We start from the raw sequence: 20,032 nt of genomic DNA, 5'->3' as shown, positions 1-20,032 counted from the left end.
AAACATCAAGAGGTGAAAGCAATGAAGCAATGAAATACGGCTGAATTGAGGTTGTCAGCAGTATTTGTTCAAATTTTTCAACAGTTTAAAAATTCTGACGACGCCAAAGCTGGGGGGAACAAAGATGAAAGACTGTTAAACGATGCCTCCGAAAGTCAATAAAAGTCCAGATTTCTTGTTCGTTTGGGCTTCGTTGTCCTTTGTAAGAGCAGTGTGACTGGGGCTTAAATCTAAACACCAGAAACTACAGTATGTGATCTGTTTCTTTTACAGTCTATTTACAATTTCAAAAGATTCCTGAAAACAAGTATTGAAAGATTGTAATTGTTTGGCATCACCCACATGTGCTCCATTTTCCTGCCTGTGTAATGTATTTTTGAGTCTGGGGGAGTTGTACATCTTGAAAGTATTTATATGCCTCAATTCTCTTCCATTTACTTTCTTGAAAAGTGAGTGGAGTAATTCTTTGTGAGAAAGATATGCTGCAATGATGTTTTTGTAATCCACAAATTGTGCTAAATAATTTTAAAAAATTGAATTGGAATTTTTTTTGCCACTCCTACTATCGAATTGTGCTTTGAGAATAATAATAATTTGAACCTATAACTGTACTAGATACATCACTTAAATACATATCTGAATATTTTGCTTGCGGAAAAAAACAATTTCCAAACATTGCTTGTTTTCTATGAAAGAATATGTTCAACAACATCAAAAGATGGGGAAAAAATCAGATGCTTTTGTGCTTACAAAACTGGCCACCAATTCTATAAGAATGCTACATGATTCTGTAACCTAAATGAGACTCTAAGCTGATGTTTCAGAGTTACGCCGTGTTCACACTGGACGCCATGCGAGCGACGGCGACGACAGGTTGCCATGTAATCCCTATGGAAGGACGCGTTGTGGCGCCACAAAAGTTCAAGCCACGCAATGGACGCGAATGAAGTGGCGCAAATGAAGCGATTTTGAGTGATTTCGCGCGATTGGATATGTAGTGCCGTGGAGATGTCTGGAGTTTATACTTGATGTGAACATGTCCTGTCTCTGGCAGCCAGCCTGTGAGCAGGACTTATGTCCCTTTTGTCCTTTATTTAACACAATTATGACCGAGTTGAGGGGAGAGCGAGCAGCAGCACAGCAGCGGTTTTTTTTTTTTCACGTGCACCGCGCAAACGAATCATCCGTGAAGATTATTTGATTTATTAACTACAAAGATGTATATAAACAAATGGTGACTGGTTTATAAACACAATTATACAGAGTTGAGGGAAGAGCGATCAGCAGCACCTCAGCCGCAGCCAGTTTTTTTTAATTGTTCCACGTGTACACGCATGACAGGACAGGAGGTCCTCAAACTGGGTCCTGGAGAGGCGGAAGTACTGCTGAAAGCGGCCGTCATCCAGGACACAGCTCCTGCAGCAAATAATGAAACTCCCCGAATTGGGAATGTCTCATGAGGATGTTGTGAACCCAGGGACGGTGCCGCTGGCAATGTTTGTCAAATAGAGCACAGCAACTCGCTCTGTGTGATCAAGGTCCGGCATGTTGACTTAACGGTGAGCGGAATGGAACCTCCTCCTATTTGATGACGCATTGGGGTGAATTTTCGCAGCGAAAGCAGAGCGACACACCGGTGATGGTGGCGCGTCCATCGTCAGGCGAGGCACGCAAATTTGTGGCGTTGCGTGTCATCCGGTGTGAACACGGCATTAGGGTTCAGGTCAAATTTCTCTGAAATGCATATAAGGTCTTGAAATTTGAGTAATATTTCCAATATGGTTTAATTTCTCAAAATAGGCACAATTTCAAATTTGCCACTTCAAGAAGTGGACCAGTTCCATATATTGTACAGTACAGATACTCCAGTTTGCTAACGTTGTCACAACTGACTTTTCTGCATAATTATACATTTTGAAAATGCTTTATTTGTTGACAACTTATGAATTTCTACATTACAACCTACTTCTAAATTTCAGCTAACAAAGTAGTTTCCTGATGAGCTGTGACACTTTCATAGTTCTATTTTCACACACTGACAGGACATGCTAACGTTAGCATCACACTGTGACTGGAAATCCTCATTAGCGCCACACTAAGATAAGACAAACTAAAATTAGCTTCACACACTGACAGGACAGGCTAAGATTAGCATCACACTCAGAGGACAAACTAAGAGTGGTTTCACACTTTAACTGAAGAAGCTAACTTTAGCATCACACAGTGTTGTTGCGCTGATGGAGATGGTGATAACATACATACATCTTCAACCGCTTATCTGGGATTGGGTCGCAGGAGATAATGATTTAAAAACTTTTTTAAAAAAAGAGTGCAGTATAGTACACAATACATCACCACAAAGATCAGTGTGTTGATGAGTGAACACTGTTTTTCTTTTAAAATGACAAACAAACAAATAAAAAAACAACGTGCATGTTAACACACAGTACGGAATGTAGAAATTTCATATCAGACTTTTGCTGCTGCTCAAGACTTCCAGAAGTGTGGTAAGCTGTTGCATGGGTCCTGAAGTATTGTTCAAATTTGTAGACTTTTTTTTCCACTTCAGAGATAAATCCTAGCTCTTATCCTAACTTTAATCCTAATTCATTAACAACAATATAATTTGCAACATTGCTAGACAGATGAAGCATCGGCTTGGAGCTACCTTACAAATACAGATATGTGAAGCGCCCTTCCAGAAGTGGTGGTCAGCTTTGGGAGTGTAAATTAGCCCACCTTCGAATAATTTGTGCAAAACTGGCGGCACATCTTTTCAACCATAAACAGGCAGAGTGGCACTTCTCACGAAAATCATCTTTGAGCAGGAAAAACTCAACTCAGCAATTTTTATCATATAGTGATTAATCTTTCAACTGAAAACTTAAAACTTTGCACCTTGTAAATATGAAATATTCTGTCAGTAAATAGTTTCCAGACTCATAACTGTAGACTGATTGTTTGCAAAAAGGTCATTCCATATGTGTAGAAAGTACACGGGATTTATCTTTTATATTGTGTGTTACCATCAAATTTCGATCAAGATAATGTGATTTGAAGTTACAATAACAGCAATAAAAATATTTTTCCAGCATTCATTCTGCAGCTTTTCTGTCCTAATATTGCCCTTCAATCATCTTCTCAGTCTCATGATCCAAGTGGAAAATCCACACCAGACATTTTTGGATCAGACTGCAATGCTTACAGGTGGTGTCATTTTAATAAGTTCAACCATTTTTTGACACTAGCATGGCTTCAGGTTACAGAAGTCCAACTCTTGTGGCTTGCGTATGCCAGTGCAGTGCTCTCTAGGAAGCAGATGCCCAGTTTCTGTTTGGCATTGCAATGGCCGTCTCTTGAAGCCCTTCCCACAGGTTCTGGAGCAAAGTGACCACTCCTGAACATGCCACATGGGACAAGGATCTCCACAAACTCTGGTGGCTGCGGGTCGTTGTATTGGATTACAGTCCAAACCCGGCTTCCCGTCTAGCCTCAAACACTGCACCATCCTCCTCTGGATCCCATTCCCACAGGTCACCGAGCACCTGTCCCACGCTGTGGATATCCACTTGACAAGAACAGAATCCTCCTTGCTGAAAGACTTCTTCAGGTCTTCTTTCTCTTTGACACCATCTTCAGCTAGGACGCTGTTGTGGAAGTGCTCCTGGACCTCCTTCTTTAAAATCTTGTTCTCTTGATCTGACGGGAGAGGTAGAAGGAGTATCGGATACGAGGAGGTGTCATCTTACCCACACACAGCACCTCCACAGTAAGTGCTTCTCCCAAAGGATGCACAGCCTGCAAGGTCTCTGAGAGGCCCAATGTGCCGCTGTAGCGGAGCAGGCTATTTTTGACTATGATGTCCCTTTCCACCGCCGACACCACATAGTTCCCATTGAGCAGGTACTGGCCATCGGCGTTCTTTACCGCCAAGTAGTTGTCATCACTTGGCATTCCCTTGTAGCCTCGCTGACGGATATCTATGTTGGCTGCGCCTGCTGGCAGCATAACAACAAAGTTGTAGCCAAGCCTGCATACAAAAAACATAGCAATCATGAGAGTTTATCAGGTGGAGAATGCTATCGTTAGTGGAAAAAAGAGTGACGCTCTCCAGTGGCTTTTGCATGATAATGTGCGTGCTTACTCACACAGGCTTTGTGAAAAGTCCTGACACCTTCTTACAGCCTTTGTTATCACCTCCACAGATTCCACACTTATCAAACTTCTTTTTGGAGCCAATTTTTCCATCGCAGCCAGCTTTAATGCACCTCCCTTGGACACACACTCCTGTAGAGTCAGGGGAGCACGGCGTTCCATCCACAACCTGGAGTGCACAAGCGTGATTTAACTTTTTAATACAATGTGACAACAAAGTGAAGTCTGCTAACAACTGAAAAGAAACATTTACTCATCAAATGTATGAAAAACAAAGCTTCATGACAGAAATGACACAACAGTTAGCAGAAGTAAGTCTTATATCTGTCCTGAGGCCTGTTGGTGCCGGTGTCACAGACCGAACAGTCCCCCCTAAAAACTGATCTGCCCTGCCTCCACTGCACACGTGTCATTTCGGAGATCAGCAGCTTGTCTGAGACAGACTCTCTTCACCCAAAGCGATCAAAGGGAATAATGTGATTATTAACTATCAGATGACAAAGTTTGGTTGTCCATTCAGCTGCTCCCGTTTTGTGTTCGGGGTCGCCACAGCGGATACAACCAGATCCGCATTGATATTTTGGCACAGGTTTTACGCCGGATGCCCTTCCTGATGCAACTCCAGTGTTACCTGGAGAAACACACACAGCCGCTGGTGTTCCAAAGAGGTCTCCCATGCAAGTACTAACCAGGTCCCGCACTGCTTAGCTTGTGAGAGCTGACGGGTTCAGGCTGACAGAGCAGATTGGCTGCTCGTAAAACCTCTTAAATCATTCAGAAGTCAGTTTTAAGGATAAACGAGGCCATTTTAAGCAGAAACAAGGCGATAATCGGTGAGTCATTACTGACACCTTTAAATGACGGAGGCACTGTGAACGCAGCAGCTAGCAGCTCGTGTAGCTGCGGTGCTCTGATCTCTTCCCCAGTTCGCTTTTCCCGTTTATCTTTCAGGTGTGTGTTCATGAAGCCAGCAACAATTCCACGGATTCTTGTCCTTATCACACGTTTTCAAACCGTCTTTCTCGCCATCTTCGCTCTGTATGATGTCGCTCCGTGACACAGACATGCTGCAAAATTCTTATTTTAAAAACTTGAAAGTTGTAAAAGTTTGCAATGTACATGCTACGTTTAGCTAAGCTTCACACAGGAGCCACACAGCGTCACCGCAGCAACCAACCAGTCTCGTTTTACGACAACCTCCGCCAAGGCCATGGGGTCACTGACGCCATAACATCTACACACCGTGGAATCATTGAACCTAAAAAAGTCTAACAATGATATTTCCTCAGTAGTAAAGAAAGTTTCATCTGCTGTGACTGGATAGCATGTATCCTTAGCGCTTGGCATCACAGTTTATTGCAACTTGCACCTTTCGCAGAAGCTACTGTCATCTGAGCACTGATATTGATATCGCATGTGCTTATAGACAAAATTAAATTTATTATTCAACTAAACTGCAAATATATGAATTTTTTAACATTTATGAAACACTTCTCTAAACAAGGCCATAGGGTCACTGACCCTAAAGAGATTCCCTCCTTGGCACAGTGATCTATTTCTTTTGTCTCTTTCTCTAAAACTGTATATAATAATCATTAGATTATTAATATATAAACAAAAATAAATTTGAGAAATATTACAATTTGAAAACAAATGCACCCAAACGTGATGACAGCTGCAACTGCTTAATGCTAACTTTTAACATTGAAAATGCCATAGACATGCTAACACGTTAGCATCGGGATCCGGATCACCACTAAAATTTAATCACTTGTTCCTCTTGTCATTTCCAACCACTCCACAAAATTTCATCAAAATCCGTTCAAACCTTTTTGAGTTATCCTGCTGACAGACAGACAAACAAACAAACGCGATCAAAAACATAACCTCCTTGGCGGAGGTAATGATTGTTGTACAAAAGCTTCCGATATCTGTTGCTGAGATAGATGATGACTGGAGTGCAGTTTGAAGCAGAAACGAGGTGATAATCGGTGAAATACTGCTGACACTCTAAAATGACACATGCGCAGTGAAGGTGGGGCTGACTGATTTTCAGTGTTGCCAACTTAGCGACTTTCTCGCTAAATCTGGTGACTTTCCAAACCCTCTTGATGACTTATTTTCTCAAAAGCTACTAGCAACAAATCTAGCTACTTTTCCTGGCATCACTGGAGACGTTTCTGGTGTTTGGTGACTCAGATCTATAGTCTCTGTTCTCACCAAGTGTCAGCGGGTCTCCCCACCTCCACTGCTGCTGAAAAGCCCGACTGCAAAGCACTGAGCAGAGGGATATCTACAATCCTCCGCGTTCAAAGACGCACGTGCAATGCCTCCACGGCTGTTCCAGCGTTGAATGGCAAATCTAACTCGGACTCAGTCAGCTTTCACCTTGTTTGCTGCGCTGTGAATAATTAATCTCCGGACTTTGAGGATCCATGGCCTTGAGAAGTTATGTTATTTTGAGACGTGACAGCCAATTTTAATGGTAAAATAAACAAACCAACAATCAAGTTTATTTGTAGTTCAATATTATTGAGGTGTTTTTACTCACTTTTTTTGTCTGTCACATTTTTTTCAACAAATACATTAACAGTAAAACGAAACAGCAAACGAACAAAGGACGAGGCCACAGTAACGCTCACAGTATTGTCATTATATATAGAAAGATAGAAAAAAATAAATTGTACAATAACAAAAGTAAAGGCATTCTTTAACATTAATACTCTTCAAAAAACTCCTTATAGCGCATGGCAGTTTGGTGACATTTGGGAGCGTCTATAAGCTTAATACTGCTTATATATTGTTCAAGTTCAGCCAGAGGTCTGTGTAAATTCCTTTTCAATACGCTTATGAATTTATGAATATGGAATTTGCCAAACAATATTAAAACGTTGATAATGTATTCAATCACAACGTTTCTCTCCCACAACGTTTTTTGTTTTTTTTCCTACAGCATCTGTGACGACATCATACTATGCAAATTAGATGATGACGCCATGTTCTAGGACAGCCAATAGCTACTTTTCTTACTGAGGAGTTGGCATCACTGCCAAATTTTGGGGGGGACCGTTCGGTCTGCGACACCAGTGTTAATCCCCCTGGATGATATTTCCAGTCCATCACTGGTAACTTCTCCAGCAAAGGCCTGGAACCATATATAGGTGGCTGGACTGGAACAACACAAGACCGATAGCGTGACCAGGAATTTAACCCAGGTCAATGCTGTTAAAAATATAAACTCTTACCAATTAAACTGTGTATAATTTCTAGTCAAAATATCTAATCAACACTTAATATAAAATGCAATCACTGACAGGATTTTCCAGACTAAAAGTTGCTGCTTTTTTTACTTGATTGGTAACGTTTCCACATAGCTTGTGTGTACATAGTGTTGACGTCCGATTAATTTCTATGGTCACCTCCATGATATCAGATATAGTGCAGAGCTCCTCCTTAGGCTTTTGTTTGTGTGTTTTTTTTTTTTTTAAGTCTGAAATTTGCCTAGAGAACATTTTTTTTTAAATCAACTTTTGCTGTGACAGGAAGCTAGCTTTGGAAAGCTAACAAGCTAGCGCCATTGTTTCACTTGTTTGACTGTTGACATTCAAAAAGTGTATTTGGCAAAGCAAAAAGAAAAGTAGTTCAGTGCCTTGAACACATTGCAAATATTAATTATGTTTTGCTGTAATAAGATGTGAATTTGTAGCCTAGTTGTTGTTTTTGTTTCCATAGTATTCTGTTTGCTTATTTCATACAACTGGATGATAAAAAAAAAACATTAAATCTACCCCTCATCTTACTTGTAGCCTTTATAATGAAATGCCTCTGTGTTAAACACCAGATGGTGTATGGTAAAGATTATGGAGACAGTCCATATGCTATGAGGAAGCCAGGCACAAAAATACACTGCATTATCATCTATGGCCACAAGATGGCAACGTGTAGAGGCATGACAAATGACTCCTGCTCCTGTACACTGATCTGAATAAGGAAACAATAATCAATCAATTAAAAAGTTTTGTTTACATTTAGTTTAGCTGCTTCTTGATGCTTTTAATCTGTTCAGTGGCATCAAGAAGAGTTCACTCCAGAGTTCTTTGTGCCTCATACAACAACGTTAATTAGCTTTTGTTTGCCAATGCAGTGTTTATGTTAAAAATTAGTTAATGTTGCGATAAAATTCATTTTGCTTCTTGTTGCTTGAAATAGTGGCATCTTTGAACAGTTGTGTCTATGTAATACTCCAGTGAGACATATACTCCAGAACATATATTAGTGGACTGTAAACAGCTGTAATATAATCCTCATGTGTTCACACACATAGAGGGGGGAAAAAAATGAATGTACCTGCCTTAAATACAGATGGAAATAACAAACTGGGGTCACATTGCAAAGCATATTCTTAGAACAGTATTTTAAAATACTGTGTATGGAAACCAGGCCTTTTCTGTTTTTGTGTTGTGTTAATGACCCATGTGACCTCGGTTCTGTTCCGCTATGATCTCTAAACACGAGGGGGGCTGAGCAGAGCCAGCACCAGCTCAACTCCACAGTCAGTATGCACACATGTCTCTAATATGTTAACATGCTCAGGAACACCCCCCCCCCCCCCATCCCCCATGCCCTGCAGTGTAGTTTATCATATTATATGGAAAACATAGCAACTAATGAAGCACATAAAATACTGTCAACCATTTACTGGCATTTTAAAAAGAATTTTTTTAAAAACAGTCCAGCCAGATGTGCGTTCTTATCTTCCCACAATAATGGAGTGAACCATGAGTTAGTTGTCTTCAGACTACTGCTTACAGCTCGCTCCACACCCTGTTTCTGACAGATATAAACTCTCTCCCACGCTGCAGCAGTCCTTCCTTTACTCCTTTCAGTTACAACAGAGGCAGCTGTCTTAAATATATCATTTTTTTTAACCCGCCTCCAGTGTGCAGGCCCTACGTTCTTCTGAGGCATTTGTAGACCGATCCAGCCACCAATGGGTGGTGCCGTAGACACTAAAACTCTCTCAAATGTGGATCAATTACTGTCTGCTGAATGTCCTGGAACTTTATTTGTATGGGCTTTCATAAGGAGTAAAATGAGTGTTTGTTTCTTTATGTCCTAACTAACCCAAAAACGGATGAGCAGATTTACAAAACCTTGTAGGAAAATTCCTTGGGTGAGCGTCTCCAGATGATTGACTTTTGGACTAATTCAGTCAAAAATGTTAAGGTCATCAAAGACCATCATCCAAAAAAAAAACCAAATATTCCAGGACATCTTTACAACCAACAGGGCAAGAAAGTTGTTTCAAAGCTTATACTGCCGAGCTAATAAGTTGTCTTGATGATGTCACAAAAACATTGTTAAATGACATTGTGTGCACATGCATGGTATGCACTGCACCCTATCCCCCCTCCCCCCAAATGCCTTTCATTCCAACCATTGTCATCTAACTTATCTTCACTGGCTTACAAAAACAGAAAATACCTTGGGTGCCAGGACGTAGAAGTAGCCGGTGCCATTAGCCCTGCAGATGAGTTTACACCTATCACCAGGGGACACTCCAGAGTACTTTGGTACCCACACCACAGATGGAGCGATACGGTTATTGCTGAACCCAAATCCACTGGCTTCACACTGCTCTTCACGGTAAGTCTTACCTGGCAAGAACAAACAGAGGTTATACAAAGTCAAAGATGGGACTGACTTGGGGAGGAAGATGTTATCTGTAATATTTATCACTTTATAGCAACTGGTACCTGTGCCAGAACAGGGGTTCAGGTTGCAGGAGCGGTGTTTGACCCGCACACCTTGGCAGTACTTCCCACCACCGAATGGAACGGGGTTGTTACACTCCCTCTTTGACAGCTGGATACCACCTCCACATGTGCGTGAGCAGGAACCAAACGGTCCCCATTTTCCCCAGCGACCGTCCTCCTGAAAATGCACGTCAGTGAGTGACTGCAGGAAGTAGACCAAATAGGAGCTTCTCATTTCCAGGAGCAATAAGCATGATCTATATACACTCAACAAAAATATAAACGCAACACTTTTGGTTTTGCTCCCATTTTGTATGAGATGAACTCAAAGATCTAAACATACACAATATCACCATTTCCCTCAAATATTGTTCACAAACCAGTCTGAATCTGTGATAGTGAGCACTTCTCCTTTGCTGAGATAATCCATCCCACCTCACAGGTGTGCCATATCAAGATGCTGATTAGACACCATGATTAATGCACAGGTGTGCCTTAGACTGCCCACAATAAAAGGCCACTCTGAAAGGTGCAGTTTTATCACACAGCACAATGCCACAGATGTCGCAAGATTTGAGGGAGCGTGCAGTTGGCATGCTGACAGCAGGAATGTCAACCAGAGCTGTTGCTCGTGTATTGAATGTTCATTTCTCTACCATAAGCTGTCTCCAAAGGCGTTTCAGAGAATTTGGCAGTACATCCAACCAGCCTCACAACCGCAGACCACGTGTAACCACACCAGCCCAGGACCTCCACATCCAGCACGTTCACCTCCAAGATCGTCTGAGACCAGCCACTCGGACAGCTGCTGAAACAATCGGTTTGCATAACCAAAGAATTTCTGCACAAACTGTCAGAAACCGTCTCAGGGAAGCTCATCTGCATGCTCGTCGTCCTCATCGGGGTCTCGACCTGACTCCAGTTCGTCGTCGTAACCGACTTGAGTGGGCAAATGCTCACATTCGCTGGCGTTTGGCACGTTGGAGAGGTGTTCTCTTCACGGATGAATCCCGGTTCACACTGTCCAGGGCAGATGGCAGACAGCGTGTGTGGCGTCGTGTGGGTGAGCAGTTTTCTGATGTCAATGTTGTGGATCGAGTGGCCCATGGTGGTGGTGGGGTTATGGTATGGGCAGGCATCTGTTATGGACAAAGAACACAGGTGCATTTTATTGATGGCATTTTGAATGCACAGAGATACCGTGACGAGATCCTGAGGCCCATTGTTGTGCCATACATCCAAGAACATCAACTCATGTTGCAGCAGGATAATGCACGGCCCCATGTTGCAAAGATCTGTACACAATTCTTGGAAGCTGAAAATGTCCCATTCTTGCATGGCCGGCATGCTCACCGGACATGTCACCCATTGAGCATGTTTGGGATGCTCTGGACCGGCGTATACGACAGTGTGTACCAGTTCCTGCCAATATCCAGCAACTTCGTACAGCCATTGAAGAGGAGTGGACCAACATTCCACAGGCCACAATTGACAACCTGATCAACTCTATGCGAAGGAGATGTGTTGCACTGCATGAGGCAAATGGTGGTCACACCAGATACTGACTGGTATCCCCCCCCCCCCCCCCCCAATAAAACAAAACTGCACCTTTCAGAGTGGCCTTTTATTGTGGACAGTCTAAGGCACACCTGTGCACTAATCATGGTGTCTAATCAGCATCTTGGTATGGCACACCTGTGAGGTGGGATGGATTATCTCAGCAAAGGAGAAGTGCTCACTATCACAGATTTAGACTGGTTTGTGAACAATATTTGAGGGAAATGCTGATATTGTGTATGTGGAAAAAGTTTTAGATCTTTGAGTTAATCTCATACAAAATGGGAGCAAAACCAAAAGTGTTGCGTTTATATTTTTGTTGAGTGTAATATGTTGATATAAATAACCAGCGTTTACCCTCTTTTGTTGGACTTGATACTTGTCAGTGCAGACCCCTTGCTCACAGACCTGTCCATCCCCACAATGGGTGCCATCAGCCCAGGGGAAATGCCGGGTCATGCACACCAGATGGCCGTTCGACTTTCCTGTGCACCACAGACGACCACACGGTGGCTGCATGAAGGGACAGGGCTTGGAGGCTTCACCGAATGCAAGCTCACACTGACGCTCCAGGCTGTAGGACGCTCCTGGCAGCGCGTCAGGGAGGAGCAGCGGTTTGTGAGGCTGATCAAGCAAACATTCCCCTAGAAGAAGAGCACCGGATAAATAATACATTGATGCGCCTATATGATATGTCTTGTTACTGGGTTTTGTGGCATCTATTTGCAAGGTGTAAAAATTTCCAGAGAGAAGTTCAGAAAGAGGCACTTGCAAGCAGCAGATACAGTTAAACTGAGTCAAAGTGTCTCAGGCTGAGGTGACACTGGGATCTAACAGAGCAAACAGTTTTTGTATCAGAGTACAAGCACAATAACTCTGAAAACTAAAATACTATAAAGACCACCCTGTGCACCTGCATACATAGATATTGGATCATTGGATGAATCTCATATGTTAGTGTGCTGGCTACTCAATCAGTGAAACAACAAGTAACAAAAGATCATTCATTCATTCATTCATTCATCTTCTACCACTTTGTCCAATTAAGGGTCGCAGGGGGGCTGGAGCCTATCCCAGCAGTCATAGGGTGTGAGGCGGGGTACACCCAGGACAGGACGCCAGTCTGTCACAGGGCCACAAATAGACAAACAAACACAGACACACCTACAGACAATTTAAAGATCCCAATCCACCTAACCTGCATGTCTCTGGACGTGGGAGGAAACCGGAGCACCCGGAGGAAACCCACGCAAACACGGGGAGAACATGCAAACTCCACACAGAAAGACCATGGGAATCGAACCCATGACCTTCTCGCTGTGAGGCAACAGTGCTAACCACTAAGCCACCGTGCTGCCCGTAACAAAAGATCCTTTCCTGAAATCTCTCCATCACCGTAGAAAACATGACTAGATGTATCAAGGTATCCAGGTGTCTTCATTATCCTCATTGGGGCAATTTGTCTATAACCAGATGGAAGCAGTTTGAACTCTGTGTGTAAGGGTTTATGGGATCATCCAGGATTGACCACGTCTTCTTAATAGCTCTGTTTTTAATGTATGGATGGCAGGTCATTTACGGCATCCCCGGCAATATCACTACACTCATTTATAATGCGATGCAGATGTTTTTGTTGTTGTTTTTTTTACAGTTAGAAACCCATACCAGCAGACAAAAGAAAAGGTAAGAACAGATTCAATAAAACATCTTCATAAATGTGCTGTCCACATTAACATGCCTGGGTTTATGATAAAAATACATGCATTCGTGAGCCTTCTTACATACCTGGTCAATCTGATGTTCAAAGGTAAGTCTATTGTCAATAACAGTCCCAAGATATTTCTAATTCTGCACAATTTCCACAGCCATACCATTAATAACTACAGGGGAGATGGCATCCTGTTTTTTTCCTTAAATCAATTATCATCTCTTTGACCTTGTTCACACTGATGTCTAAAAAGGATCAAATTACACCAGCTGATAAAATCTGACACCACAGGGCCATGGTCTAGGTCATTTGAATTTAAAAGAGACACAATGACAGAATCATCAGCAAATTTAACAATAAATCCTCCTTGGTGTTGACTTTGGTACATATTGCTATATAAAAAAAGAAAAAGAACACAGCTCTGTGGTGAACCAGTGGAGGAGATAAGAGCATCAGATAAACAATCACTAACACGCTGAGATCTATCAGTTAAAAAAAATCCATCAGCTAACATTACGTTAGGTAGTCTCTGTATAGCCTCATGCACCTCGTGTGTCAGGATTGTTATTGATTCATCATGGGTCATATTGTAAACAGTTAAAAAGAGAACTAAAATGTTTTCTCCATAGTTCAGCAATATTATCTTCAGAGACTCCTTCAACAGTACAAGGAAGGGAAGATTTACAATTATTGAGGAACCGCACCTCTTTCCAGAAGTCAGTGATACTGTTATCCATCTTTTACTAGCCTTAAAGTCAGCCCTCATGGCTTGCTCATTTCTAGAAATAAAACGAACAGCATACTTATATCTGGCATTAGCCAGCTTTTTACTCTCAAGCTCTGGGCCCTGCCTAGGTCTCCCAGCCAGGACCCAGATCTTATAAGTTTCCCGGGCTTCAGCAAGATATGGGGCCACATGTTCATGCCATCCAGGTCTTATTTTATTTGCCCTGATTCTCTTGTTTTTAACAAGCGGTTTTCCACCCTCATACAGAGCAGCCACTACAGCATAATACATGACACATAGGTCAGTCTTGTGTTCTTCATTTTGATAGTGAACATCTTTACACAAAATGGCTTCTTTGGGGAGATGAATATTATTCAGGTATTGTCTGTGTTTGTATGATATGTTACCAAGTCCTCGTCAGAAAGAGTTAACCAGTCTATTTTAGTAGACACATTGCCTCTAACATTATTAATGTTGGTAATTATAGATGGCAATTTTGCAACATTAATAGTGAAGGCCAAAGGTATGTGATCTGTTAGCGCTACCCCATATTTAATATCCATTTTCTCAATGGCAGCATGACCATCAGCTGTACTAAAACAATGGTCAAGCCATGATGTAGTGTGCCACGCTTCACTTATGTATGTATAACTGTCTATAGGCAACAATACTTTACTTGATAGAGTGAAGTTATTATCATCACAGAAGCAGGTCAGATGATGAGCAAATAGTGAACTGCTGTCAGAGATATCAGAGTTCATATCCCCAACCACATGTACACTGCAGCTGCTATTATCTTGAATAAAAGCATTAAAGGCCAGTCTATTCAGATACTCAACCTCATTTTCACTGGACTCGTATTGAGTATAAACATTTAAAACAATAAAATTATTACATTTGTGAGTACATTGTAAACCAATACACCAGTCCACATCAAGCCTAATTGGCTTTATCACAGCATCAAGCTTTTTGTCCCAGAGAACATCCACCCCCCTTGAGATTGTGCCTCTGACAATAGCTTTGCTGAGGTCAGCTGTTGACTCTCCCATTCCAAGAAAGTTTGGATCAAGAGTGTTTAATTTATCCAGGTCTTGTTTAGCAGTAAAAGTCTCTTGCAAACATAAAATGTCACATTCTGCCAGCAGACTGTCCACAGCAGAATGCTGAGCTTTATCTCCATCACTCTGCCCTAGCCCACGGCAGTTGTAGGATATCACCCGAATTGACGTTTCCATAGCGACTAGCTGTCACTGACCGCAGTGGACACTTTGCGTGGCTCATAGTAACACCTTATCAGAGCTCCTTCAGGCCAGAGTTCAGGCTTATACATTTCACCAACTTCGTTGCATTCAGCAGTGACTTTAAAAGAGCTAACCCTGCTACTACGTGCATTGTTAATTTTCTGACAGGTGACGATTCTGCTCAGTTTACATTTAAGGTAATCAGCAAGTGTGTCTGCATCAAGGTCTGGGGAAAATTTTGTCGCAAACACATTCACTATTTTAGTCTTCACAGTTTTGATAGTACTCACGGTTCCAGTGCCGGCTATGGACGCAGGGCCAGGTCTTTTATGCACCGCTGAAGTGGAAACATTCCCATCCAGGGCTGTAGAGACAGCAGCCTTTGTTTTTGGCCAGACCGAAACCAGCTTGCCCTTTTTCACAATGGTACTCCATTGCGGGGATCCACTGGAAGCCACTGAACCAGCAGTATGCCTCCTCACAGCTACATCCACGGCAATAGACTCATCTCCACCACACTGCCCCGGTGCGGTATAGCATGCTACGTCTCCTGTCGCGTTCAGGTCCGCGAAGCCAACGGCGCCTTGGTTTAGGTCCTCATATAGCATATCGCCACTTCTCACATCCGACGGCGACGTCAATGGCTCCATCGCGCGCGCTGCGTCTCCCATCGCCTTCAGGTCCGCGGCTCCCAGCTCGTGCCACATATCACCTCTTCTCACCCCCGGCAGCGACGGCTCCATCACGCTCCCTGGGCCACGGCGAGAGGCCTTGTCTGACCCTGGAGTAACCACCGCAGCAGCACTTGTTGTCGAGTTAGCAGATCGGTACTCCAATGCTGTCACTCACCTGTTCATCTCCGCCGTTTCAACACGAACAGTTTCACAAACACCCGTCTGAAGCTGGGTGATGTGTTTCAGAGCTCCCACTTCCGCACATAGCTGCTCCATTCTCTGAAGCAAATAGGAAACATCTAGGCTCGAGAATGTCACCGGCGGCAGCTCATCCAAATAGTGAGACACAAATCTGGGGATATCCTCCCCCCGTTCATTTAAAACTTTGAGGCAGAGTTTTATGTTGTTAGCGTCTCTGTTTTGTCCTTTGTATGCAATGCATCGCTGTAAAGTCCCTGGACAGACTTCAAACAGAACTTTCTTGGAGGCTTCAATCGCCTCCGAGTCAAAAGTGTTTGTGGCCAACAGTACAATTTCTTCCTGGCTTAAAGTTTTCATTTTCACAGCAAGGAAATTTAAAAGTTCGTCCTCCACTATGATTTTGCCGTCGTCCGTTTTAAAAATCTCTGGTTTTAATCATCGGCGTTTCAGCGCAGGAGCCCCCAGGTTAGAGCAACCGGCCGTGTCCGCCATCTTGTCCTTCCTGGGTCAATGCTGTGTACATTTTTAACGTCTCTGCTAAAATGTGTGGCTGAATACAATTAAAAGCTATACAAAAATCTATAAATATAAGACATGCAAAGGTTTTAGCCCCCTCTAAATGTTTTTTAACCATGTACAATCATTTTTATACATACACACATTATGCCCATTATCCTTTTTATCAAGTCTGTGTGTGTGTTTGTACTTGAGTGGGGCAGTGAAGCAGGTGTCACGCTTTGGATTTGGTTTGTTTGAAGTCTTCAAAAGTGTGGCTTAATGCTAGGCAGTGCACTCCATGTACCACTCACAAGCACATAAATATGCACGAGTCCCACCTTCCCACACACAAAAAATACATCTCCATAAAAGTTAAGAACAGACACTGATATGTAAAAAACAACACACCAAAAAAGGTACAAAGATAAAGTATTTATCATATTAGCTTTACAGTCTCCCTGCGCTCGTAAAGATTTTTTTTTTCCATTTATACTGTTGGGTCACAGGCTTATTCTAGATTACATTGGGCAAGAGGCAGGATACCCACCACTCATCAAAGTGCACTGCAATAAAGGGGTGTCTAAAAACAAGATAAGAACACTAAATCTGAGGGAAATTATCTTGCTGCATGGACAGATAATTTCACTTGACAAGATGTCTTAAATTAAGATTGTTAAAGCTAGAAATAAAAATGTTGAACACTTAAAATAGGAAATTATCCCTTAAACAAAATAAATTATCCAACACTTCTAAATCTAAAGTTGTTTTATCTTGGTAAGAACCAAATAATTTGCAGTGTACCAAGATAAGCTTTTTTCTCTTTTAAAAAATCAGTTTATCTGCTTGATGATTTTAGCCATTTCACACTCCTGTTATAAGATAGTGATTGTAGCACAGTGGTAAAGTTTCTGTCTGCTAATCAGAGCTTTTGTAAATTGGATGGAATGCTGTAAGTGGCATTTATTTTTTAATTAATCAGGGCTATTTAAACGCGGGGTTCTGTATTGCGTACCCTTTTATTTATATTAACCCAGTGATATTCACTAGTTATACAGCTGGTTTTATTTTATTGTTCTCCACATCAGCAGCACGATGTGGTGCACCACGTCCCAGCTGCTCACACTGTGTTCCTGCTCGCACAACACTGTTGCAGCGGGGTCATTCACACTTGCCCCTTGGCTTGATGTTTTCATGGATCCCTCAAACGAGCTGTTCGCCATGACTCGCCCTGATTTGTACTATGTGTGAAGGGGCCCTTACAATAAAACATTTGTACTTTAGACCACCTAAAAGCAGTTGTGGAATTTTGAGTGCAGCATTCAGAAGCACAGGACCTCAGATTCAACATCAATTCATCTATCGATCCATGCGCTGTCTGAGGCCTATTCACGAACAAGACTGAGACAACTGAACTCCTCCACTTGGGGAAACAACTCAGTCTGTTTGAACAGGACCCTGGACTATGTAGGCTGGTCAGCTGCAACATTTTCATTGTGGAATGTTCTGACAAATTTGTTTTGTGTTATTTTATTTATTAGTATGGCCAAACCAGATGTTATCCCACTGAATCTGTTGTGCTTGGGGTTTCTTGATGCAGGGAGTTAGTAAGTAAAGTATGTAAAGTAAGTAAGTAAGTAAGTAGGTTGGTAAATTTAAACAGCATATTACAACAGCAGATATCAGTGCTTTACAAAAAATAATAATAATAATAATAATTTAGTAATTACTGAATTCATTAATTAAAACATGCCTTGCAAAAATGAATACAAAGTAGATAAAATAAATTACACAAAGGTGAGCTTAAACAAGATGTAAAAACCTACTGGACAGAATTCCCCCGTTTAGGAGCTACAACCTCAGAAGCGTAGTCATTCACTCACTCATCTTCAACCGTTTACCCCAATTAAGCCCTTAACGCCTGAATTTATATAGCTGTATATAAAAAAATGTTGTGTGTTTTTGCCTTTAAGTAGATGGTAAATAATGTTGAGATTATTAATTTCACTTTTGCACAAAAAATAAATAGTAATTTTGGTATTTTGGTAATAATTTATGTTATAATGTTATAATAATAATACTGGTATGTTGCAAATATGCGACAACAGGCATACTGGTCAATTTGGTATGTTGCATATTTGAGTCAAATATTGTAGCATATATGCGACAACAGGCGTTAAGGATCACGGGGAAGCGTAGTCACCTTTGAGCTTATACCTTGTTCTTGGAACAACCAGCAGATTCTGATCATAGGACCATAGACACCTGCTATTGACATAAGGGTGCAGGAAATCTGTAATCCCTGCAGCAAGATCCTGACAAAGCTTAGTAGGTGATCACCGGAGCCTGGTTTATGAAGCAACTCTAAAGAAGTCTTGGACTAACTCGTAGTCTAAAACTCAATAGGCCAGTGGCTTAAATTTAGCCTCACACTAAAAATGAACTGTGCTATGAGCTCTTTTAAGGTCTTTGTCTATAAAAAGCCCTAGATTACAGCAGGATGTGGACAGTGGCGGGATCCTATGCCTGAAATTGTTACAGCAGATGTTTTGTTTTTTCCAAACTTTTTAAAACTGTTAAACTTTGTAAAAACCTTGTAACTGTTAGAATGTCCTAAGAAATGGGTCACCCCTTTGAGTCTGGTCTGCTTGAGGTTTCTTCCTCAATATCAGAGGGAGTTTTTCCTTACCACTGTCACCTGTGTGCTTCCTCTAGAGGTTCGTAAGGTTAGACCTTACTTGTGTGATGCGTCTGGAGGCAGCTTTGTTGTGATTTGGCGCTATGTAAATGTAATAAATTAAACTGAGTTACAGTTGTATCCAGTAGTTGCAGTACAAATAGCCTGAACTGTCTTAGTAAATAGTAAATGAATGGTAATGTCATGATCCTGCCCTTGATGGGCTTCTTATCATGAGTTTTTCATTGATCTCTGCTTTCTTGTTCTGTACATCTGTATTTGTATTCTCACCATATTCATGTTTTCATTGGTTTTGTTTTCTGTTCATCATTCATTTATTTTGTAGTTTTATCTTAGTAGCTGTTTTGCCATATTGTTTTCATTTATTATTACCTTAGTCACTTCAGTCTTAGTTTGGTTCTGTTTATCTCATTTCTTGTGTTATGGTTTAGTCTGGCTTTTTCTGTGAAGTATAATTTTGTCTCTGGTTTTGTTTTCAGTTTCTCACTTATTTTTCTGTTCAGTCATTTTTTCACATTACCTGTTATTCTGTAGTCTGGGTTTGTTTTCTATTTAGTCTATAGGTTGTTTTGACATTTTGTTCTTGTTAGTTTTTATACTTTAGCCATGGTCAGTTCCTTTCTAGTTTTGTCTCAGTCTTATTTTCTGGCTGGTCTGTTCACCTTAACATTTATTAGTTTTTAGATCATTTCTTTCCATTAGCATGTTATGTTGTTCAGTTGTTTTTTTCTCTTTCTGTTTTCTTTTTTCTCTGTCTCACTGCACTTGTCTCTGTATTTTGTCCTGTTTTTTCTTCAACAGGATTATCTTTTGGGTTTTG

General features: G+C 41.6%; 1 protein-coding gene across 1 annotated transcript in view; it reads right to left on the bottom strand.

Moving 5' to 3' along the window:
* Positions 1 to 1,927: 1,927 nt before the first annotated feature.
* LOC117517539 (A disintegrin and metalloproteinase with thrombospondin motifs 15-like) overlaps positions 1,928 to 20,032 on the bottom strand; it is a 42,742-nt gene continuing 24,637 nt past the window's right edge. Inside the window, 6 exon segments of the mRNA XM_034178594.1 lie at positions 1,928 to 3,699; positions 3,702 to 4,030; positions 4,149 to 4,324; positions 9,640 to 9,812; positions 9,912 to 10,089; positions 11,826 to 12,112. Coding sequence (XP_034034485.1) covers positions 3,245 to 3,699; positions 3,702 to 4,030; positions 4,149 to 4,324; positions 9,640 to 9,812; positions 9,912 to 10,089; positions 11,826 to 12,112 — 1,598 coding nt within the window. The 3' untranslated portion in view covers positions 1,928 to 3,244.

The sequence above is a fragment of the Thalassophryne amazonica genome, chromosome 9 (genome assembly GCF_902500255.1).
Source record: "Thalassophryne amazonica chromosome 9, fThaAma1.1, whole genome shotgun sequence".
Lineage (NCBI taxonomy): Eukaryota > Metazoa > Chordata > Actinopteri > Batrachoidiformes > Batrachoididae > Thalassophryne > Thalassophryne amazonica.
This window is presented reverse-complemented; position numbering and strand designations above follow the sequence as displayed.